At 39.3% G+C, this 26,100-nt stretch overlaps 1 protein-coding gene across 5 annotated transcripts in view; it reads right to left on the reverse strand.

The window, feature by feature from the left end:
• CPNE4 (copine 4) overlaps positions 1 to 26,100 on the reverse strand; it is a 746,304-nt gene that overhangs the window by 367,093 nt on the left and 353,111 nt on the right. For all 5 annotated transcript variants that reach the window (XM_055110462.1, XM_055110464.1, XM_055110463.3 and 2 more), the window contains one exon: positions 3,667 to 3,847. In XM_055110462.1, coding sequence (XP_054966437.1) covers positions 3,667 to 3,847 — 181 coding nt within the window. The remainder of the gene's footprint in view (positions 1 to 3,666; positions 3,848 to 26,100) is intronic.

Here is a 26,100-nt window from a genome sequence, read left to right on the forward strand (position 1 = left end):
AATTCCAGCACTTTGGGAGGCTGAGGCAGGTTGGAGGACCCATCTGGTAGGAGAAGGAAAAATAGAGGAGTTGCAGGCAGGGCTGGAAATGTTGCCTAGAAGAGTCCTCCAACCATGATCCAGCTTCTGCTAGATGGCCCAGCTGTTTGGTTCTGGGACTACCATCTTCTCCTTTTGTCCCTGTCACCCAGAGGAGTGCTGGCTCCCTTAGAGGGTTGGGGAAAGGACAGAACCCTTAATTTGAAACATTTGCCAGTGTCTGTGGTGTAAATACTCCCTGACTTGCAAAATTCCTGAATATTTAACAGTGTGCTCTCAGGAGACTATATAAGCTGACTGCAACACATGACTGCTCCAGCCCTAAGCAGAGTTCCTGTTGTTCATCCCTGGGTTTCTTCACAGCCCCTATTTAGATTTTCAGTATTTTCAGCTTCTTTGTTACTAATTATCTAATTATTTCTCTTAGCCACCTGGCATGCACTTTGGTTTTATTATTATTATATCCTTACTGTATATTGTTAAGAGAGCAAAATTTGCTAAACTGCTTCTAGAAGTACCACAATATCAATGAATATGATTAAGCATGCTAGCAATTAAGCTGATATTAATGGTTATAGAGTGAGACTTTCTAGATAAAGGAAGCCATGAATCAATTTACACTGTGCCACAAGGTTCTTATCACTGTGCACGGGTGGCAAAGTTTGTGGTAGCTGTGTGCTATAGTTTAATAGGACACTTTGGAAAAATTATTTGACAATATGTATCAAAAGCCTCAAAAGCTTCCTATTATTTGTCCCACCCGTTCTACTTAACAGAATCTATTGTAGGAACTCATCCAAAAAGAAGGGAAAATCCTCAAGCACAAGGATGTTTATTGCAGTATTACTTAAAATAGGGTATATCTGGAAGGAATTTCAAAGTGAAAAAATTGATGAATTTAAATCCAGTTGATGGGATATTATGCAGCTTTGAAATTACAATGATCAATATTGTAGCAATGTGAGGAAAAGCACATACTACTAAGCAATAAAATTAGGAAAGAAAATTTTACAAGCATGATAATAATCATATGAGAATATGCATGCCAGAAGAAAAAGACTAAAATAAATATGTACAAATAATAGTTGAATTATGTTAACGGGTTAGAAGTAGATGGATTTCTTGCCTGTAATTTCCAAGGAGTTACTTTTTTATAATGTAGGCATTCCATTTAGTTTTGTTAAATAAAAAATAATGAGACTAACAAAGTCAATGAGAATATTTAGAAGGGAAAAAAAGATACTATGTATTAAGACACCCATGAATACTGTTTTATATTTACATTCTAAGCCTTCGATAGGCCTGAAGTTAAATTAAGATTCCCCAATCTGCCTATCAGCATTCATTTTCTGTGTATGTTGACTCCTCACCTAAATTTCACCTGCTCACTAACTGCTATCAAGCCTTTCTTTCAGAGAAGTGGCTGATATCACATATCTACATACAATTAAACATGCTGCCTCTCGGGTCTTTTGAACCTTCTTTCTCCTATAGAGTGGAAGACTGTCTCTTAGAGGGGCACCTTCCGGCTGTTTATAAACAGGTGAGCATAGTATTGAAGGCTTAAAGAATTTGGTCCAAGGGATCCAAAACAGGTCTATTTGTGCTCTGATCAGCATGGCTTCAAATCCCTTATTCTGAGTACTTTATTTTCTTAGAATAAGAACTGCTTCCTCTGCTACATCCTCTTCTCCCTATTTCTCCATTCACATCAGCTAGATCTTTAAAAACAAGGCTTACTTAGACTAGGTACCTAGATGCAAAAAAAGGAAAAAAAAACAAACAAACTTAAAATCAGTCCTTATCCAATTTGTTTGGATTTTTAAATAAACCAACAAAACCTAGCTGCAGAATTCAACCTAAAATATTGCCACACAAACCACCAAAGACTGATACCAGTGTCCAGCACAATTATAAAATAGCAGTAAAGATCTCAGGTTCTGGAGCTCCAATGTATGGGTTTAAATATTAGCTTTTCCACTTACAACAAGCTGACTGCTCTTGGGAAAATCCTTAATCTTTTTGTCTTTCCATTTCCTTGCCTGTAAAATGGGGATAATATCTCATAGAATTTTTGAAAGAACTAAACTGGTAATTTAGTGCCAGACTAGTGCCTGGCACTTAAAAAGTACCCAGTAAAGTTTAGGTCATATTGTTTTAAGTTCTTGCTCCAAAAAACAAATATTTCATGATGTGTCCCCTTGTTCTTCCCCAGGTACCACCATTAGTCAGAGAAACGTCTCGCCAAGTGTAGCACAGTTGATACAAAGAACCCCACTGTTTTTCCTAGAGCTTCTGTCCACTGGGTCCGTGATCAGTTAGAGTCTAGCATGCACAAAAATGAATAAATCCTTCCTTCCCAGAATAAACTTTTTAAAAAAACCCAAGTCATCTCTTAACAACGTGGGGGCCCATCGCTCTTTGAAGAATGACTCACAGAAATGTCATTCCATTCACACCACTGCCAAAGGAGCAGCTGCCTTGCACAAGCACAGCAAACTGTGTGTGTTAGGAAACATTCCAAGTGGATATTTTACACATGAGTTTTGGGGGATGTCTGAATGTGGTTTTGCTACCTTCCAAAGCTGGTTAAAACTGCATGCTGGCCTTATGAGCTTGTAGGCCCCCAGCCCTTTCCTCCTATTTCTGCCAACCCCATTTCCTTACTTCTGAATCTACTCATGATTTCCACATGCAGGATTCATCTTTCTCCAGTCCTCAACCAACTCAGACTGAGGTAACATCCCACTCAGCCCCATAAACCCATGGGGCTTAGAACGAGTCACTTCTTCAGTCCTGAAGACTGGGTTTAATTATCGTTGTTGGGTTCCCACGTGGCTCTCTTGGGTCCACAACAAGAGTTTATGTTTCTCTATAGATCTACGACTTGTCCTGGGTCAGCTCTGTCCAACAGTCACCCTGTTTTGGGCTTGGTCAGAGAACTGGACTTCAGTCTTTGTCCCTACTCCTCAGTTCTGGCCAGTTACCCTGGATAGTAAGTAGCCCAGCCCAGCTCGCAAAAGTGGAGTTTGCCCCTCTACTGCAGACAGAGGTTTCATGGGACTGACTTGCTCATACCTGTCCTCTTGGTTCCCTATTTCAATTCGGGACCTATGGATAGGACTGTCATCTACTGAGCTCATTCCATCTGAGTAGTCACTTCTCTCTCAACCCCCTAAAACCTGTTTCCTCAAAGCTACCATTCCCAAAATTCTTATTAAGTCTAATCTGAACTCTGCCTTGGCCACAAGACTTTGTCTCTGGAACCAGTTTTTGGAACTTTCTCACCCCGGCCCAGTCTGGGGTCTGGGTTCACGTCTGTTCCTGGTCCTCTTGCTACCTGTGTGTTGCCAATGAGTAGGCATGGGATGAAGAGTATATTGTGAGTATTTCTTGGTAATTAACAAAAACACCTAAAAAGTCTTAGGCTCATGAATTAAGGGTAAATGTCAAAATATCCACAACATCAAAACAGCAACATCAAAACATCATGATAGAAATGTGATCATATTCACTTCTCAAATTTCTTATTTCATCAAAATAAACCACCTGAAGATATAAAATATCAAAACATTTTTGAGCCAATCATCCAGCCATGGTTCTGTCCATTTCACTGGACATGCCTACCTCAAACCACTGCCCGTGAGACTGCATCTTGAGGATGACACAGGGGTCTGGTTTGGAAAGGGCATCTCTGTCAGAAATGCCTTTGCACGCCACACGCAGCTCAACTTTGGTCAGGCAGGGGCTGTTAAAGATTCCCAGTGTGTTGGCAGCGGACTCATAAATGTTGCTCATCTTCTTCATTCTGTTTTAGGCAAGTAAAAGAATAAAAAAGAAGTGCCAATCACTGCAATATTTGTCAAAGGAGAAAGCCTCCCAATCACCTTTCAGAAAATTGTTTGACACACAGTTTCAAACATTGAAGGTATTTATCTCACTTTCCAACCCAGTGACACAGTTCCAGTGAAACAAATCAAAGGAAACAAACAAACAAAAAACAGGTGCTGCTGCACTTGGTTAAGAACACTATTTTCTTGTATGATTTGCATACATTTGCATAGTAAAATTTTTAGCCTGTGAAATAAAATTAATGAATTAGTTCAATAGGCTGCAAACTGTAATCCAGCTCTTCAATAAGTGTATGGCTTGTGTGAAATTGTACAGATTTGTTGGTTCATCAATTTAATCACATCTCAAGTTTTCAAGACTAAAAATCCAACTCAACTCCTATGTGATGGCATGGAGAAGTATATTGTTCTTTCTGAAGAAACAGCCATATTTCCCACCCCTAAAACTTTGCCCTCTTCTCAAAATGCTGTCAGCAAGCCAGCTCCAAGACAGAGGCCCAGCATCTGAGTCCCTGTCCCCAAATGCACTAGCCCATTCTCACCTTTCCCTTTCCCACTCCCACCTGCCATATCAGAATTCAGAATCAAAAGGGGGAAAGTGATGGGGAGGAAAAGCACAAAGCTTTCTATTCTGAACTTGTGGAAACAGCAGCTACATTTAAGCACTGCAGGCCCCCTGCCCATTTCCATGTGATATCCTTTATTTTATTTTTTGTTTTTTTTTTGTTTGTTTGTTTTTTTGTTTTGTTTTATTTTGTTTTTGTTTTTTTGTTTTATTATTATTATACTTTAAGTTTTAGGGTACATGTGCACAATGTGCAGGTTAGTTACATATGTATACATGTGCCATGCTGGTGTGCTGCACCCATTAACTCGTCATTTAGCATTAGGTATATCTCCTAATGCTATCCCTCCCCCCTCCCCCCACCCCACCCCACAACCAGTCCCCAGAGTGTGATGTTCCCCTTCCTGTGTCCATGTGTTCTCATTGTTCAGTTCCCACCTGAGTGAGAACATGCAGTGTTTGGTTTTTTGTTCTTGTGATAGTTTGCTGAGAATGATGGTTTCCAGCTTCATCCATGTCCCTACAAAGGACATTAACTCATCATTTTTTATGGCTGCATAGTATTCCATGGTGTATATGTGCCACATTTTCTTAATCCAGTCTATCATTGTTGGACATTTGGGTTGGTTTCAAGTCTTTGCTATTGTGAATAGTGCCGCAATAAACATACGTGTGCATGTGTCTTTATAGCAGCATGATTTATAGTCATTTGGGTATATACCCAGTAATGGGATGGCTGGGTCAAATGGTATTTCTAGTTCTAGATCCCTGAGGAATCGCCACACTGACTTCCACAATGGTTGAACTAGTTTACAGTCCCACCAACAGTGTAAAAGTGTTCCTATTTCTCCACATCCTCTCCAGCACCTGTTGTTTCCTGACTTTTTAATGATTGCCATTCTAACTGGTGTGAGATGGTATCTCATTGTGGTTTTGATCTACAATGAACTCAAACAAATTTACAAGAAAAAAACAAACAACCCCATCAAAAAGGGGGGGAAGGACCTGAACAGACACTTCTCAAAAGAAGACATTTATGCAGCCAAAAAACACATGAAGAAATGCTCTCCATGTGATATCCTTTATAATAACACTTTGCATCCCAGAGCCCCAGTGATCCACCAGAGGCCATCAGTGCTCTCCTTCTCTGAAGACGACTGAACGTGTAAGATTCTCTTAGGAGCAAAATTCAATACCTTGCTTATGGAATTCTGTTTCTTTGTAGATTAATTAGGGAAAATGACAATGGCTTCCTCAACCTCACATGGCATTGGTGCTCTGCAGTGGAATTTCTTCATCTATAAAATGGGAATAATTCCTCTCTCTCTCCTTCCCTTCTTCCACAAATATTTAGTGAGCTTCCCCTTGGTACCAGCACTACACCAGGTTTAACTGAGTACAGCATGCCACCTCTTTTACAGGATGATGGCTATGCCTCAGCATTACGCATCACACAGACACACACACACATACTCAATCACACCAATAGCATTTTATTGGAACACAGGCATGCTTATTCATTTATGTATTTATGTATTTCACACACAAGCACACACACTCACTCCTGCACACCAATAGCATTTTATTGGAACACAGGCATGCTTATTCATTTATATATTTATGTATTTATCTGCGGTTGCTTTCACTACAATGGCAGAATTGAGTAGTTGCAATAGAGATTGCAAGTACCACAAAGCCTAAAATATTTATTATGCGGCCCTCTTCAGAAAATGTTTACCAACCTCAGTTCCCTTAGGTAAAAGGAACCTCAGTTCCCTTAGGTAAGGGAAATTTGTAGTTTTGGAGAGTTGCAATTCTGGTTTTAATATGTGTTGGGAAATTAGTTTTAGGATGAGAACTGCTCTATCTTCTACCAAAGTGAACATTAATAGGGACTTTGGGACATTTGTTTTTTACAGATGAAAAAATTCAAGCTCAGAGAGGATTGGCAGCTTGCCCATATTATGCAATTATTCTAATGGCAGAGCTGGGGCTGGAGTACCAGTTTTCTATCAGCCAGCCCAAAGCTGTTTTTACCACAGGTAAAACCTTTAGCTGGAGAACTGTTCAAATGTACCAAGGAACAGTGGATACAACAAATATCCTTGATTTATTTCAACCTCCGTACAGAGTCATACATCCCTTCTACTTGTAAATAAATTCTATTCAAATACAGAAAATGCACAGATTATAAGTCAATAGCTTCATAAACCATTTTCCCTCTATTTTTACAAGTTGTGAGCAGATCAGTCACTACAGCAACATAGGTGACAGAGTATACAGAAAATGAAATTTACAACAAAGCAAAGGGAGAGAAAGAATCAGCTGGTGGAAAGATGGCTTTGTGTTCAGACAGGTTTGTAAGTGTGTTAAAAACTCTCTTTATCAACTGTTTGATAAGAACAGCTTATTCTTCAATCAATATCTTCCTGAATTCCGCTTTTCCCAATGCATTAACTGGCTCCTTGGAATCTACACTCCTCTTCTGCAGCCTTCACTGGCCTCTCCTATCTCCAAGAGCCATCACTGTCCTTCTAACTTTCCCTATCCTTATAGGCTCATGCCAAGTCCATCTCTTCCAAATCCACTGTTTTAATATGTGTTAGGAAATACATATTGTATTTTTACATACATATTGTACGTAAAATACTATGCAAGCTACGATAGAATGGGACATCTCTAATATCAGTCTTGATTGTGAGGTATAATGCAAAAAGACTCTGTCAAGGAGACACATAATTCCCGATTCAAATCCTGACTCCTCCATTCACTGACCATGTATCCTTGGGCAGGGTATTTAACGTCTCAGATGGTAATATCTATCTTGAAGAGGTGCTGTAAAGAAGAGATTAAATAATATATGTAATGTGATTACCACAATACCAGGTATATTGTGGATGCTCTGATAGTGGTAGCTATTGTTATTGTGCTCTGACTTATCTCCAGATAAAATCATTCATGCTTTCACTACCAACTGAAAAACTCTTAGATGTCTCACTATTCAGACCAAACTTCTATAAGCCCATTTAAATGTCTTCTGTATTTGAAACCTGTACAATCTGAGCATACTACCCTCCATCTAAGAGCACACACTCATCTTTTAAATCAGTTTATCTGTGGATTCATACACATGAGCCAATAACTCTCACAGGTTCACAAGTCAGACAGTAAAACAATGGTGACAGCTCTTCTAATATTGTGAAGCTGCTTTATCAACTTCCTGGGATAGACCATTTATTCTTCAATCAGTGTTCTTTCCAAAGCATCAGCTGGCTCTATGGGAATCCTATACTCCATAAAAGCCCTCTCTTGGTCCATATAAAAGATAGTCACATGTTATGTGCAATTCACAAGGCATCTGATGGGAATGACAGGATTTCCACAATGCAGAGGGGTCAATTGTCTCATCCTCCCTCATTTATTCATTTCCAGGTTGTTACAACAGTTTTGGTTCACATGGGCCTGGTTAAATGAATTTCAGATGATGATATTTAGTTTTAACTATCCCTACCTCTCCAATGGATTACTGCAAAGAAATCTTATTGAATGTAAAAAAAAATAATGTAGGCAACCAAACACCATGAAATAGCAGAGGTGACAAATTTTTCTCCTAGTCTGAGGTTCTCGTTGGCCATCATACTTGCTTATAATAGTGGCAATCTTATACATGTGTCAATAGTTGCCCAAGATAATTAAAAATTATCAAGGCTTCTTGAAATATGGATTGATACATGCAATCACTGATAGGATATTCTATATCAAGTGTATGTAGTTCTTGCTCTGAATTATTAGTTAATGATAGTAAATTTAAGTAATTTATAAAAGAATAAACATATAAACTGGAGGCACATGTTTAGAGTTTTTTAAATCATGGAATAAATGATTCAGAAATTTTATGGATCACTTCTTTAAGCAACGGGAAACAGAGGATTTGAAGCTGGGATATGGGCATGATCAAATAAATATCTGATAAAGATCAGTCTAGTACTAATATGATGGTTGGACTGCAGGAGAGAAAAAACATTTGTGATCATATGAGGCTGTTTTGCTGCTCCCTTCTATTCCTCCTTTTCCCATTGATTCTACTTTCTTCCCTCTGCTCAGGGCCCTAAAAGGCTTACCTCCATTGACTGCCAGCACACTGTTGGCAAGTGTTATGTTGGGTTTCACTAAAGGGATGCAGTTTTGGGGAAGGGGGGAGAAAGAGAACAGCATATTTCTTCCAAACTCCTACCCTGATCTTTAGCAGTAGCCAAGCAAATGACCATAGCTCTATCTGCAAGCCTTCAGATATCACTGGCCTTAGTAACAACACTGTTTCCTCTCCTTACCCCTTCAGGCTTATGGGTTGTAATGTTTTCCTGCCAGTCTTAAGGTGGGCATCCTAGAAGCAAAGCCTGAAACAGGGATTCAGATGCACTTGATTTCCTTACCTCAGAGGAGAGAAGAAAAGTGCAGGAAGCAAAGAGGTGGTCTCAGCTGGAGTACAGCTTCAATCTGATTCCATGGGGGCTCTGGGACATGAATTGTACCCTTAAGGAAAGAGGTTCAGCCTATTTAACTCCATGTGAGAAAGTCATGCTAGGGATGAGGGGGCATAAATTCTTAGATTTGCTGCTTCCTCCCCTTGGCTGAAAGCAATCAGGCATTCCCAAGAAAAGAGGCAGCCATGAGCCATTATCAGTCAACACTTGGAAGTCCTTGAGGGAGGGATGCACTTACTGGATAAAGGGCATGTAGGCAGAATATCATTGGGTCTATTTTACCACAATGGCTGGTCTCTAGGAACCTCCGTATGAATTCCTTTAACTTTGACCACAAAACTGTAAATGTTCTTTTCATTAAAATCTCTTGAATCAATAGAGATGATTCTGTTTTCTGTCTGGAAAAGAGCTAAACTAGAACAGTACAGCTGGAATTAAAAATTAGGAGTGGTGTGGCAGACAGAGGCTAAGATGGCCATCTCCTGGTATTCATGCCCCGTATACCACCCTCACCTTGAGTATGGGTGAGACCTGTGACTTGCTTTTAACCAATAAAATATGGCAAAAGCAATAGAATGTCATCTCTGCCTTTATGACACCTCAGATAATGACACCATCTTGATAAGAGACTCTCTCCCTTGTTGGCTTTAATGAAGTGGCCATGTTGGGAGGCAAGGAACTGAGGGTAACATTCATCCAATAGGCAGCCAGAAACTGAGACTCTCAGTCCAACACGCTGAAAGGAAATGAATTCTGCCAACAATCATGTGAGCTTGGAAGTAGATCATTCTCCAATTGAACCTCAGATGTGACAGCAGCCCTGACTGACACCTGGATTGCAGACTTGTGAGACTTGGAGACAGTAAATCCAAATAACCTGCAACAGTATTTCTGACCTACAGAAACAGTGAGATAATAAATGTGTGCTGTTTTAAGCTGCTAAATTTGTGGTAATATTATCTAGCAACCAATAATTATTAATAATACAAACAGATTCAAGAGGCACTCCAAGTTGTGTGTGTGCGTGTGTGTAAACTCCTTTAGATCAGGGACTACTTCTTATACTTTACTGGATCCCCAGTAGTGCTCATCTTGGTAATATTTCTGGTCTGGTGATGAAGCCAACATAAACCTTCATTTCTAGAGGGATAGGGTACAGGAAAGCAATATGGAGATACTAAAGACAAAATTCCCAACTTTTCACAATTATACTCAGGGTCCACAGCTTACCTCCCGGTGCCTGCACAAATGAGAGCCCTGACAAAATATACTGGAGTTCATGAGTTCTTGTGCCTGACCTTGACTTTGGAGGTGGTACACAGGACAGTGAAATCAAATTGTTTGGCTTTGGTCCAGCTGAAGCTCACTGCTGAAAGGTGATCACAAAATATGGCTCTGTCAACGAGTGATCAGCTACCTCTAGGCCCAGAGAAGCAGAGTAAACAAGTAATTTCACACACTGCTAGAGAACAGGATTAATATAGCCCGATTATCAACACATTCTCCATGGCTGATTTAAATCCTCTCTGTTGCCTTTCACACAATACCTTGGTTTTAGGGAGACTAATGTCTGCTGAGAATTATTTTGATAAAAGCTGACTTTTGGCCAATTTTAGAAACAAATTATAATTGTCCTTTCACTGAGATAATTTAAGTTATTAAAAACTACCACTTCAGCATATTCACATTCTCTAACAGGACAAACTGATCCTGAAACTTAATTAGTTTCTGAATGAGTTGCAAACAACACAAAGACAATAGAGAACTCAAGAGGGAAGAGAATCAGCTTGAGTTCACAGGGGAACCAATCGAGCAGAGCTTGTCTTAAGACTGTGTCAAGAATAAGTGCATAATCACTCTTCTGCTTGCCTTGGCATTATTCAGCCTTTTAAAATGTCATAGTACATCCAGGGAAGACTAGGGTGCTGGATGTCTCTATCTCACAACATTTCCATCACAATTCAAGAAACGTGTATAAGGGATCTGCTATGTGCCTGATGTTGTGCTGAATGCTGGAGGCACTGAACATCCACTCGCTCAACCAGAGATTAACAAGGTGTTATTCCACTCAGACTTGTCAATCCATTTCCTAGGCAACATTCCTTAGATCAAGAGGAGATCTGTCTTGAACTTACCCATAGGTGGCAAGCACTGTGCTGGACACTATAAGAGATGGAGGCATAAATGAGATAGTCCACCTGCCTGAAGTTTCATATTCTGGAGCAGTGCATCTCAGACTTCACCATCATCACAAATCACCTGGGAAGCAGGTTAAAATGTAGTTTCTGTTTCAAGAGTGTGGAGTAGGGCCTGAAATTCTGCTCCCAGATGTTGTTGATCCTGCTAGCCTGCAGACTACACCTTGAGTAACAAGGTTGCTGAGTACAAACCAAGCATCTATAAAACAAGGCAAACTTCCCCCAGATATTACTTATCTTAGGAACAGACACTGGTATATGAGATGCAGGATAACACAGGGGATAAGAGTACAGATCTAGTATTGGAGCATTTGAGTTTGAATCACAGCTCTACTATTGTTAAAGTAGGTAGCTAGTCAGGCATGAGAAGTGTAAGAGAGGGCTCCCCCCACTCCATCAGGAATGTCAGGCGACCATCAGGTGATGGTCAGGCAGTTGTCACACTGTCTCTCTAAAATAATAATTAGTCACAGCCAGTGCCAGGGAAAGGCAGTCTCCATAGATAAAAACACCTGAAACTGGTGATCAGCAGCTTTTGGATAAGATTTCAGCAGTTGGGCCAGCAGGCTCAAGCATGCATATTAAGAGCCAAAATGGTACCGTTTAACTGGTATATAACCATCAGGGGCATTCCACTGGTAAGGAAAGAATGCCTCAAATGAGCATGCATACAATTCCAGTAAACACACTGCTCGTGCTCCCCTCCCAAGTGCTAGCAGGCCACTGTGCATGTGGAGAACCCACTCTGAGGGAAGAATCAGGGAAGAAGGGACGCAAGACCCCAGAAGAGTGTTAATATATAAAACCCCAAGTCAAAAGGTCAAACTGTGCACTTGTCTATCAAGTTGCCTGCTTGGCCCTCTACCAAGTGTATGTTCTTTCCTTTTGTTCCTGCTCTAAAGCTTTTTAATAAACTTTCACTTCTGCTCTAAACCTTGCCTTGGTCTCTCCTTCTGCCTTCTGCCTCCTTGGTCGAATTCTTTCTTCTGAGGGGGCAAGAATTGCAAACTCACATGGATTCACTACCATTAACACTATTTACTTGTTGTGTGACCTTGAGTAAGTTACTTGAATTCTCTATATCTGTTTTACCATCTTTAAAATGGGGATAATAATAGTTCCTACTTTGTAGAGTTGTGTTCAGAATTAAGTGAATTAATCCATATAAAAGTCTTCAGAGGAGTATCTGGGCCATAATGAGCACTCAATAAATGCAAATTACTGTGATCATTGCTGTTGTTTTTTAATTGGACCACCAGGTTCATAGAACATTCTTTAAATTCTTATATATCTTCCCAGCATTCAGCAATAGGTCATCAGATCCTCAGGATAATCCTTCACTGGATCCTTGGGATAATCCTTTTGTAGGACCTATTAGGACACCCATTTCCATTTCACAGGCAAGAAATTGCAACCTAGAAAGGTACAACAACTGCACATAGCTGTCCAGCCACAAAGTGGTAAAGCAAGGATTTGAACCCAGGACCTCCAAATACAGAACTTATGCCCTTAACCGCTTTGCTATTCTGCCTCCTTATAGGCTAGCTGCTTAACAAGACTCTAAAAAAAGTGACAGGCGGGGATTTACACCACAAAACATCTTCCAAAATTTTCTTGGCCCATCTAGCTTCCCTGAATGTCACCTGGTGGCTGTCCCTCCCTCTCTCTGTCTCCTCCCCTTCTCTCTAAGTCCTTTAGATTTTAGATTCTTTCTTCCCCCACATTTCACAGAGAGTCCTTTATTTTGTAAATTAATCTGCCCTCTGGGTTTCTTTCCTCTCACGACTTTAATCATTACACACCCTGCTCAGGGCCCCTCTGCTCCCATTTTGGCAGTACAAACACTGACTTCCCAAGAGGTTGGGAAAAGGAGAAAAGCTGTATATATTTATACTTTTTGTCCTCATCAAACATATAATGTTCTATAATTCATTTAAAAATAACTTGCTTTTGGGTGGGCATGGTGGGTCACACCTGTAATCCCAGCACTGTGGGAGGCCAAGGTGGGTGGATCACCTGAGGTTAGGAGTTCGAGACCAGCCTGACCAACATGGAGAAACTCTCTCTACTAAAAATACAAAATTAGCTGGGTGTGGTGGTGCATGCCTGTAATCCCAACTACTCAGGAGGCTGAGGCAGGAGAATTGCTTGAACCCAGGAGGCGGAGTTTGCAGTGAGCCGAGATTGTGCCACTGCACTCCAGCCTGGGCAACAAGAGTGAAATTCTGTCTCAAAATAAAATAAAATAAAAACTTGCTTTCCTAGCTACTAATATTAACTACAGTAATAAACCACACTGTTTTATTTATTCCTTGAGACAACTTCTTGAGATCAGTATTGTCAGCCTCATTTTATGGATGTGGTGGTTAAATAACTTATCCCAATGTCACAGTAAGTGACAGAGCCAGGAACTAAACCTGGGTCTAGTGGCCTCTAAAGCCTGTGTTTTTGACCATTTCTTATAAGATGATTTGTAATTTGCTTAACAATTACTTTCTTTTTAGACCATGCCAAGGCAAACTTCAACCCTATTCCAATCCTAATAAATCTCTAAGGTGTAGTGTATGTATTGAGACTGTGCTTTGGCAGTGCTTAAAAATTCACTTTACTTCCTTTATTCCCAAGGCTGCTCAAGTCACTCTATACATAATGGTAGCTTCATCAACAAGTTGAGGGTCTAAGAACTTAATGTCCCTACTCTGATTATTTCAAACACTGAGCATTTGAGGAGTTATAGATGGTGGAGCTACAACACCCAGCAAACACAGATACAAACCACATGAAACACAAAAGGCCATGGTTTTCATGAATAATACGACAATATGAGTACATGAATTAACAATATGACAATTGTCATATGCATTCAAAATGGACAATATGCATACATGAATGTTTTTCTGGAACATACCATACCAAATCTCTCAGATGCAATAAATAATTACTTCAATCATTTCCTGAACTTTATAATTTGAGACAACAGAGAGACCAAAAGAAAACATCTAGCAGAAATCTCATTTCCTGAAAAACAACTTCTTGGGGAAATGTGCATATGGAATCAGATACATTGATGTTCTTAGGAATTCTGGCCTTACAATTTTGACTCTAACAATGATTCATAAAGATGAGATTTCTCCAGAAAGTAACTATGTTTATTGCATCACATTTATATTAACTTTATAGCACTCAAATGTTTCCCATCTTTAGGAGAAGAATTTGATGTATAAGTGTAACCGAATAATTTTAAATGCTGACAGAAACTTTTAAGAGTTAAATTTGAACTAAATCGCAAGAGAAATCGTATAAATGACTATCTTCTCCCTGTCGCAGCCCCTCCTTTTCCCGGCATACCAAAGGCAACTATAGTTCCTGAACGAGAGAGAAAAAGCAAACTTAAATAATGTTTTATTATTTTGGCACTGAAATAATTTGCTCTTGTTTCTCAGGCAACTAAATTTACCAAGTAGAAAGATCAAATCTTAGTCTTCTTTTGTTCAGTTATTTTACCTTCTTAATAAAATCATAGTTTGGATTCTTCCACTAGGGTCACGTTAACAGGAAGCTGGGGGGCTCACAACGTGGATTTTGTGTTTCCAGTTTAAAAAAAAAAAAAGAGCAGGATTATTCTTATGTTCAAAGGGAGAAACGACAGACAACATATGAAGCCAGAAGCCAGTTTACTTGAGAAAGCATGATAACTGATCTACTTATGGGTCTTGTTCTGCTTCCACTCTGTCTCCTTTAAGAATTGCTTCATGTACTTTTTAAATTGACATGCTTTTGCTTAGTTGGCAGAGGACAACATGGTGTGTTTTGGGAAAGAAGAGGGGGTTGAATAGATAACAAAGTATAAAAAGAAATATCTTTTCAGGATAAAGAGCACAATCTCTAGTTCAGCATTGCCCAGTAGAAATATGTGTAATGATGGAAACATTCTGTATTGGTGATGGACAATACAGTGGCTACTAGCAACACGTGTCTATTAAGCACTTGAACTGTGGCTAGGGCAATTGAGGAGATATATTTTTAATTTACTTTTTTAATTTAAATTGAAATAGCAACTTGTGGCTAGTGACATGCACTGGACATACTGAACTACTGTTTGTTTTGTTTTTCCTAAAGAACAAAGCAACTCATGAAAACAGGACTCTTTTATAAGATAAGTCTGTCATTGTCCTATTTGGTGGCGACTGGATGCAGAAGTGCTCAAAAGACTTAACAGGCTCAAGTTTAGCTGCTAGGCTTTTCATCATCTGCCAGTGCCTGTTGATTGGTGGTGACTGCCCATCTTACTTGTGGAGACAGGATGAGAATGAATAGCATGATTCACTAGCAATGTCTGCAATCCACATGCATGGAGGAGTGAAGTGGCAACTCATGAGGAAAGACCTTGGGGACAATATTGGAGCAAAGCTCTTCTCAGAATTTCTTTCTAACGTGGCAGTACCTTTATGTCCAATGTGTAATCATGTTTCTGCTAAAAGTTTCCAAGTGGGACGACATAAGCTTTGTGGTAAATGACCTCGCTAGTGTTGCTATGGATGAAAACAAAGAAGAGACTAGAATTTAGGAAGAAGTAGCATGTGAGCCGAGTGTTTTTGAAGTTGAAGAGAGGGATGTTTGAAAGGGAGGACATGTTGGAAGATACATCGTGTTTGTCGCTGCAATCAGACTCATGACCAGCTATCACAGACATTTGAGTGATGCTTTGGGGAGGAGGAAAGCCACTACAGACATGGAAGGAGTGGTGTCGGCATGTCAACATTCATACACAGACACACACCAAATTCATATGTTCTTGCTCTCTCTCTCTCTCTCTCGCTCTTTAATAGGGAGACTTCTTCAGTCTGAATACCAGGTGGGGTTGCTTTCACGTAACAATGTGAGAAATGCATATTCACTGAAGGAGTTTGACAGGAATAGATAGAAAAAGAAAGACACAAGGTCTCTCCACTAGCACAGAGAAACTTCAGAGGGCCTCTTGCTGCAGAAGGGAACATTGGCTGAATTGATCAAGTCAGTGGACCAGGGCAAGACTGTGGAAGACATTATCAGATGAGGAGGAAATCTGGCAGATGCCTTGTGTATGGCAGCTGAGAATTCTGTGGATTTCTAGTTGTCACTGAATGTGAAAAGAACTCCAGTACAAGAAAACATGCAGTTCCCAGTGTGGGTAGAGAGAGGCTAGAGAAACAAGCACCAGATGTAGAATACTCACAGGCAACAGTAATACTCACGGACAAGCATTTTGGGGTAATTATGTGTCTGTCCCAGTGCTTCCCATAATACGATCAAATTTAATCCTTTCAAGAGTTATGGAAGGTAGCTGTTGATATTGTTTCCATTTTACAAATGAGAAAATTGAGATTCAGAAAATCTAAATAAATTGCTAGATTGCACAACCCAAAAATGGAGGAAGCAGAATTCAGTCAGATTTTTTAAACTCAAAAGTGCAGGATTTTGTGTATATTATTCTTCCTCCCCTTACATACCTCAAGATCTAGGTTCATTTTACAGTTCAATTTGAGTCCCTTAATGCTGGAAGTCCCAGAATGTGATATGACGCTCATTTAGACACAAAATATTTATTTAATACTTCGAGTATGTGCTGAGAACCATTGTAGGTACTGGCAGATACAAAGATGAAAAGACAAGGTTTCTATCTTCATGCAGTTTCCAGGCTGATGGAGAAATGAACAGGCAAACAAATATTTAGAAAAGATTAAGTTTGCTTGTTGTCTGCCATATTTCCATTAAAATAGCCATAGACAGACTCAGAAGCTGACAATCATACCAGAAAGGAAAAAACAAATAAGAAATAAGCAAAAAAAAAACACACTTGGAGTTTCCTCTGGCTGTTTTCTACAGAGCTGTGTGCGCTATGGAACTGTTATTCTATGAGGTGCTAATAGATAATCTTAAAAGGAACAATGGTAGACTTTATAACATAAAACAGTTTTTTTGTAACAGGACATTTTAGAGCCATTACTATGTTAATTTGCACTGTGCATCTCCAAAAAGGAGGTATGGTGTATAATATTTCCCAAAATTATTTAATCACAAAAACACATTAGAAGACACATGAAACACATTAGAAGACAAATGATTAACAGAGAAGAAAAAACATTTTTAAAATGCTAGAGGCTAAAGAGTAACAATTAGAGGCATATTGCATTTGGGAATATTTTATTTACTATGAAAAGTGTTGTAGGGAGCTGAAGTGAGAATGCCCAGGAAACAGTGCAGTGTAGGAGGTGCTGTTTTTCATGTACTACACTGGGTGCTGAGCTTGTGGTTAAGTCAGAGTTCCAGCTCTAGCCTGGAAGGTCTACTCTAAATAAATGCCTGCTGGATTCAGCAACTTAAGTCAGGTATATCAAGGTGACCTTCAGATAGTCAACTGAGAAGTAGCAAATGCTAGCACTAAGTGAATAGTGAAGAGGATTGATGAGACTCCACTTAATCTGTCCACTGGTAAATGCCAGCTGGATAGATTTCTTTCCAATCCTGAATGAGTAAATTAGAAATAACAACAGCAACATGCAGCCTAAGAAAAGGATGGGGAATAACTAGATCTTGGTCAATTCATAAGATGGAATGCCATATAGCAATGAAAATGGAGGACTGTTTGATACACGTGCCAATATGGATAAATCTAGACATAATGTTAAACAAAATAGGCTAAATACAAAACAGTACATGCTGTATGATCCCAATTTTGTGAAGTTCAAAACCAGGCCAAATGATAAAGGCAGAACAATGGTTACCTTTTGTGAATGCAATGATGGGAGGGATACAAGAAGGCTTCTGGGGTGCAGAAATAAATTACATCTTGATTTAGGAGGGTTTGCTTTATAAAATTCACCCAGCTGTATATTTACAATGTGTGCACTATTCTGTATGTTTGTTGTACTCAGATAAAATTTTACTTAAAAAGTAAATAATAGGTGGCAGAAATAGAGTCAAGCTATATAATATGTTATTGATCATGAAGAGGTAAAATTCTCTTACTAAAGGACCAACACCCTATTAGATTATCTTTAACATTGAACTAGGTGATACTTATAAAGAAAACTATAATAAGCAAATGATTAAGTGAATATATGAATTTTTTAAAATAGACAAAATTTAATTAAAAGAAAGCAGTAATAGAGATAAGGCAAAAGCTAAGGAAACAAACCTCGGATGAGTCAGAGTCACTTCTCTCATTCTCCCCAGCCTGGATCCATTGTAATTTATTCCTCATTGCAGTCAGCAGGTGTGAGTTGCTTAGGGATGTTTGGCAAATTGTTAAACTCAAATCTGATCAGGTCACTCCGCTGCCCAACATCCTTCTGTGGATTCATAAATGCTGCAGGCCAAAGCCTACATTTCTTAGCCTAGAATCACTGATTTTTCCTACCTTTATTGATCAGGCCCACTATTCTCCAGACACTGTAAATTGTTCTATTCTCATTTTCCTTCTCATACTTTCAAGTCCTAGAAGGCCCATGGAATTATATGTAGATTTATTAACATGAAAACATTTTTACTCGTTTATTTCTCTTCCTGGCCCAATTTTAATCCCTTGACAAAATTTTCACTACCTCCCCCTTACCTTTGTTAGTCACTCCTTAATTTGTGTTCCTACAGTTCTGGTTTAGCGTTCTCTCACACTAATTATCACATACATGCTATAGCTATTAGTTTACATGTCTGCAAAGTCCTAGTGGCTAAGGATCAAGGACTGTTTGACAAATATTCAAGGCAGGACAGACTGGAAGTGGAGCCTCCTAAATCAACTGATGACAGATATCTTGGGTGTGGGGGTATTTTAAAATCAGTGGTTATTATTTTGAAATTTTCTATAATAAAAACATTTTAAATACAAAAAAAAAATCAGTGGCTTCAGATGCTGATAAGAAAAAAAATCTCCAGAACCAGGAACTTGGCCCTTAAAATGTCAGTTGACCTAGAAATATAACAAATACGATCTATGGTGTCATCTCAGAACCAAATGTTCTGAAACAAATGTTCATCATTTGTTTGTCAAATCTCAGAACCAAATGTTCATGGGTGTAAGACTCCAAGCATTTCATCTAGAAGGGCACTGCTCCTCGATTCTCCTTCCTCCCTCTCCCCAAATTGAGCTTGTCACTCATACTGCCTCAAAGACAGATTTACATGGTAAATGGCTGAAGCTAAAGAAGATGTCTGATGGTCTGGTATCCTTACAGTGGTATGGCATAACCAGAAGTTAAGTTGTTTAGCAGAACAAAGGCTTCCTGTCCACACCTGATGGGCTGACAACATTGCTCCCACACAGTTGACACCTACTGGGTGGCACCAAAGGGTGGGTGATGAGAGTGACAACTTTGCCTCTGCATCTCAGAAACTCACTTCCCCCAAGAAGAAATGATATCACTTCTGGGAAAAAAGCACCAAACTATTCCTACTTCCACCACCAACTGGATTAGAACACCAGAGTACATTCTTTAACTCTCAGGTCTCTCAGACCCCAGTCTTAGTGTTTGTCTATTTCACTGGAGGTGAACAGTCCAAGTAGCAAATAAAGCAAATCCTCATAGTTTCACAGATAACTGGAAAGAGATGTTCATAGTCATAGATACTCTCCCTTTATCCCTAAGACCCCTAAAATTCAACTTATTAATTACCTAGCGCCTACCATATGCCCAATACTTGATCGTGTGCCATGAGGAGCTCTGAAATAACAAAACGTGGTCACTGCCTTTGAAAAACTTTCAGAGTGATCAAGTACATGAAATATTTATTCAAGGAAGGAACTAGAGTATGATATGTAAATGTATAGGCTTTTTAAATCAGATATCCTGAGTTCATTTTCTACCTCCATGGTTTACTAACCATAATGATAGGCAAGGTGTACTTTGGTTTCCTCATCTGCAGAATAGAACTAATAACAGGATTCACCTTAGCACTGTTGTGAGGATTCAGTGAGCAACAATGCAGATATAGAGCATAGAGTAAGTGCTAAACAATCATTATGTTACTAGGGTTAATATAAAAGAGAGTTCTGCAAGTAGATACATGATGAATCATCAAAGTAATTAGCAAAGACCAAGTCAGTGATCACAAAGCCCAGAGAAGATAGACATGCTTTGGTCCAAACTAGAGAGAAGAGAGAAGAAAGGTAATATTTATCAAGCAGGCTCTTTTTGATATAATTTCAACTTTTATTTTAGATTCAGGGGGCACATGTGCAGGTCTGTTACCGGGGCATATTGTATGATGCTAAGGTTCGGAGTGTGATGGATCTCATCACCCACCCACATTCTGAGCATAGTACTTAATAGTCAGTTATTCAACCCTTGCCCCCAACTAGTAGTCTCCAGTTTCTATTGTTGCCATCTTTACGTACATAAGTACCCAGGTTTACCTCCCATTTACAAGTGAGAACATGTGGTATAAGGTTTTCTGTTCCTACATTAATTCACTCAGGATAATGGCCTCCAGCTGCATTCATGTTGCTACAAAGGATATGATTTTGTTCTTTTATATGGCTGTGTAGTATTCCATGGTGTATATGTACCACACTTTCTTTATCCAATCCGCTGTTGATGGGCACCTAGGTTGATTCCATGCCTTCGCTATTTTGAAGAACACAAGCAGCCTTCTTCATGCCAGAACTGGTTTAGTGGCTTTACGCAGAATCATCACTACCTCATCCATAAACTAAGAGAGACAGGTCTTAAGCTAAAGCCAAGAGCCCGATCTAAATTTGGAGAGGCTAAGAAAAGAAGACAGGAAATGCCCATCTGTATGACCAGTTATCAAAGAATGGTGAAAACATGGAAACAGCATGCTGCATCTGGAGGGCATGAGATGCTCAAATGGATGAGGATCATTTGGGTGCTACATAACATATGGTTGAAAGTGCTTTGGAAATTCACGGGCATTAATTTGTTAAACATTCTCTAGTTGTGACATAACTTCTCTGTTCCTCTGTTTTCTTATTCTAAAAAGAAAGATAGTAATAGCTACCTCCCAAGACTATTGTGAGAATTAGAGGAGAGAATAGACATAAAAGAAGCAAGCATAATAACAAATATAGTGTATCCTCTAAAAGTGTTATGTCTGTTTCTATGTCTCCTGTCCTGTGGTCCAGAATATATTAATAGCAAATGCCCAAGTGCCCACACTTAAAGCTCAGATAATTTGAAAGAACTATGATTTAAAGATAAATAATTATTATAGATCAAGACTGTAAATTAAAATGGTTCATGTTAAAAGTTGTTTGTATATTTTGGTTTGGGCCAAAACCTTTAAAACAAATAGGTTTAATTATAAGTTGGACCAGTTCATTGAACATGTGGGACTCTTTGGCAAGTTCTGTAAAGAAATTAGCTCATGGGAGGTTTAAAAATGAATTAACTTTATTTTTACTTGAAAGTCAGGGTTTAGTTCAACGAAAAAGCCTGCTACAAATAACTTTTGCTTTACCGTAGTCCTCTTTTGTGCTGATAGTATGACCAAAGAAACAGAGGCAAAAATGTGTGTTTGTGTGTATGTATGTATAAAATCTTGTCGCCAAACATTCTATCTGCTCCCTCAGGACTCTTGCACTGTGCAGAGAGATCTCACTAGTTCTGAGAATGTGGAGCAGGGACTATAAGGCCTGTGAGAGGCAGGGGATGTGCAGAAAATCCAACAGAACTGGCTGGGCGCAGTGGCTCACGCCTGTATTTCCAGCACTTTGGGAGGCCAAGGTGGGTGGGTCACTTGAGGTCAGGAGTTTGAGACCAGCCTGGCCAATATGGTGAAATCCTGTCTCTACTAAAAATACAAAAATTAGCTGGGCATGGTGATGCATGCCTATAGTACCAGCTACTTGGGAGGCCAAGGCAGGAGAATCACTTGAGCCTGAGAGGTGGAGGTTGCAAGTGAGCCGAGATTATGCCACTGCACTCCAGCCTGGGTGACAGAGCTAGACTCTGTCTCAAAAAAAAAGAAAAAGAAATTAAAAAAAAATAGAAAAAAAAATCCAACAGAACCAAAGAGGGGTCTGGGGTAAAAGATGCCTCATGTGGGCTAGTGGCTCATGTCAGCTAAGCCTCAGGCCCTAAGTAAAATGACTCCCATACCACCCCAAGGTTTTCTTTCTAATCCTCCTCTCTCCACCAAAAGTAAGACCCAGAATGAGAGACTAAAGGGACCAAGGGGCCAGTGGCTGCCTTATTCTTCTCTGAATCCAAAAGACCAAAGGGACCCTCCTGACTCTTACGTGGCCCAGCTTAATTCAACAGAACAGGAGACTCAAGAGAGATTTTGGTCAGTGGTTCACCTTGTGATAGTGGCTACTTGCAGGGTCTTCCAGACATTACGTGTCCCCTGGGGACTCATCAAGGACAGTGAAAGAACAAAAGTCCTGAACTCTTCTCATCAGAGGTATAGCTAACGATAGCCACATGACATATCTTGTCTCCCTTACAGCTGCTAAGTCCTTATTTGTTTCCTTCCCTGGATAGGTATTCATCTTCATCCCCCATCCCAACTTCCAACCTTATCAGTGAAGAAGGAGTGGGAGGGATAAGGCAAGAGAAGCAGAAACTGAGTCATACCACTCAATTCAGCCGTGAACTTAGCTCAAGCACTTCACCAAATATCATAGACATCATCATAGAAATGATTTAATGTAAATCACAAAAATTACCAAACAGGAGAGTGAAAGGATCTAGAATGTAAAGAAAATACTAAATTATCTTGAAATGTGTATAGCAGTGGTTCCAAAACTTTGCTGCACCCAGGTATCACTTGGAGATCTTTTAAAAAAAAATGCCGGCACCTGTGTTTTATCTCAGATATTCTAATTTAAATAGAGTAAGACTTGAATGTTGACATTTTAAAAAATTCCTTAGGCTATTCTAATATGCATCAAAATTTGAAAACCACTAGTATAGAGGTGTGTCTAGACCAGTAATAGTATTTTCAGTCTCTAGAAAGGATGTAATAGAAACAATGGTGACATAAAGTATACTTTTTGGCTATAAAGGAAATTAAACCCTTAAACTAATCAGTGTAAATGTGAGTGTTATCAACCAGCTGATGGAATGACTTGGTGACTTATATGTCCCTGGGGCTCAAACAGCAGGATCACAAATGCAACATGCTCTCTGTTCTCCTTCAGCTCCCACCTCTTCTTTGGTTTTTCCAAATGGTACTGTAACCTTGTTAGTAGCAACCTTGAAGCACAGCTTAAGTCAGGACAGATCCTGTTTTTCAGGCACAAGCACTGATTGCAAGATTTTTCTCTTCACATTGAATTTTTCTGTGAATTCATCTTCATAAAGAAGTTTCACTCTCAAAACCTGTGGATTCCTTCTTCTCGTCATTTTGAGATTGCTAAAAGTCTCTCTCTGATTCTCTCTCTCTTGTTCTCATATTCTCTCTCTCTCTCTCATAATTTTGTACTTTCCTTTTGCTTTGGATGCCCTTCTCTTCCCCCTTGCACTCTACACACACACAAACCCACACAACATACCACATTTCAGCTCAAACATCTGGGTGGCCAAGGAGCCAGAGCCGCCCAGAGTCATTCCTAGGCTGAGTTGGCTGTCCCACCTCAATGCTCTCCTAACACCCTGGGATCATCGTGATGTCAGCACAGTTAGCTCATTTGATCAAATTCATCAAGTAACTTTTGCCTGCTTTCTCCACAAAACCATAACCTCCATGAGGGTATAGGCCCTCCATCTTTCCATCTGTGAATTTCCATCAACTAGTACACAACATAAAAAATAAACTTACCATTGTGCTCAAAAGATTCTCCTTGAAGGAGAGAAAGAAAAAAGATTTGTACCCTTCTGCCTGAATGACAAAATTTGGTTTGGGGATAGGGGAGAAAAAAATAGGAAGAGAAAGAAGAGAAAATACATCAATGTATTCTTATGATGTGGCCAACACTATTCTAAAATACATACATGTGTAAATGCCTCGAATTCTTGCATCAACCCTCTGTAGGATGCACTAAGACACTCCTAATCTAGAAAGTATTAAGTTTCTGACTGGGCAGCCTCCCCAGGGCTACACATCAAATGAAAACTTGAGAAATAAACATAGGCATTCTGACTTTTGGTGACTAGTCACCATATTATCCTGCATTTATTGAGAATTTCAGGGAACCTAGGGACATGAGACATATTTTCCACCTTCCTGGACAGGAGAGTGAGAAAGTCAGAAACACAATTGATTCTTTCTTCTCTGCAGATGGAATAAAGAGACTAATAGAAACAAACACACAATACATACACACACAATTTAAACTTACTATACACAAGTTAAATAAAATAAAGTGTAATTTTTAAAGGTAAGTAATAAGATGGCCAACTAGCATGAGCTGTTGGGCTCTCTCTGGTAGAATTAACCATGGAGAATTTAGAGAAAGAAGAGGCAGGTGTGAGTCAGAGGGGTTAACAAAAAAATTGTGAGAAACCCCAAGGTGATGGAGTGCTGGCAGTGAAAAACTGGGATGGAGAGAAACTTTTAACTGTCTTTGCTGTCTTCCTTCTGAGTTAGCCTGTGACAAGCATTGTAAAAAACAAAGACAATTCAACAATAAACATTTGTTGATCGAAGCGGAATTACTAGAACCGACACACTAAGAATTTAAGAAGAAAAATAATAATCCTTGTAACAAATAGATTTGAAAATAAAGATATGAAAAACATGAAATATGAAAACAATTATAATGAAAAGAAACATGTGGAGATATAGGAGGACATAGGAGAATAAAAATGTCAGTAAAACAAGAAAAGTTTCTTGAGAAGGGGAAGGAGGAGATGAACCCAGAAATGAAAACTTATATCCCTGAGTCAGTTACCAATCCGTGGACCTTCCTCCAGAGGAGCACACTTTAATGTTCAGCTATTTTAAGTGGGAATGAATTATTTTAAAGTTGGTACCTGCAAACCTCACTAAGCAAAATGTCAGAGACTGATAATCCCACCCTTTTAAACTCAGTCTCCCAATTTTGAGTGAGAAAAGTTCCATTTCTCTTCTGTCTCCAAAATTCCTTTAATACCCTAGAGAAAGGTGACTATTTGAGTCAAGTCTTGAAGGATGGGTTGTAGTTTTAAAGCAGGCAATAGAAAGATAAAAAGCCTACTGGAGAGATGGAACAGCTTGGGCGAAGGACTAGGGGTCTGAGGATGGGGTAATAAGAGAGGGGTACAGAATTGAGTTATAGAATTAGGGTGTGGGAGAGAGGAAGGAGCAAGACAGAACAAGCTGGCCTAAAGGACCTTGCATGCCTTGCAACTAACAATAGCTAGTGCCATTTACTGACCACCTATTAAGTTTCAGTGACTTTTATTTATAATTTACTATCTTATTTAATATTCATAACAACCTTGCAAATAGTCATCATCATTCCCATTTTACAGATGGGTAAATTAAGATTCAAAGAATCTTTTTTGTTTTCTCGTTTGTTTTTTGGTTGGTTTTGTTTTGCTTTTCAGAGAGTCATGCATCTGTCGTCAAAGTCTTGTGTGTTTCCAACTGTGTTGGCTAAAATACAAAAGTTATCATTTAACATCCCTCTCTAATCTTTCCGTGGATCCCAGGCACTTTCATGATTAAGAGCAAACTCCCTAATATAGCACACAGAGCCCTTCTCCCATCACATCTCCATGTTTCTTTCCTTCCTACCACTACAAATGACTTGTCTTTCACTCACTCATGTGGCTCAATTACTACTGTCATGACATCTCATTGTCATTGCAGAGTTATTTATCTGATCCTACTCCAGACTGGGTGCTCTTGGAGGTCAAGGGTATACCTTTTTTGTATTTTTACCCCATTGCCAAGTTCAGTGCTTGGCTCAAATTAAGAAGCCAATAATTGTTTGTTAACTGATGAATTAATCAATTAATCAAAGACATAATCTTTTTGTCCCCCATGTAAAACAATTATCCAAATACATTCAGCAGGACAGTTTATCCTCTGCTCTTAGT

This window comes from Pan paniscus, chromosome 2 (assembly GCF_029289425.2).
Source record: "Pan paniscus chromosome 2, NHGRI_mPanPan1-v2.0_pri, whole genome shotgun sequence".
In the NCBI taxonomy this organism is placed as follows: Eukaryota; Metazoa; Chordata; class Mammalia; order Primates; family Hominidae; genus Pan; species Pan paniscus.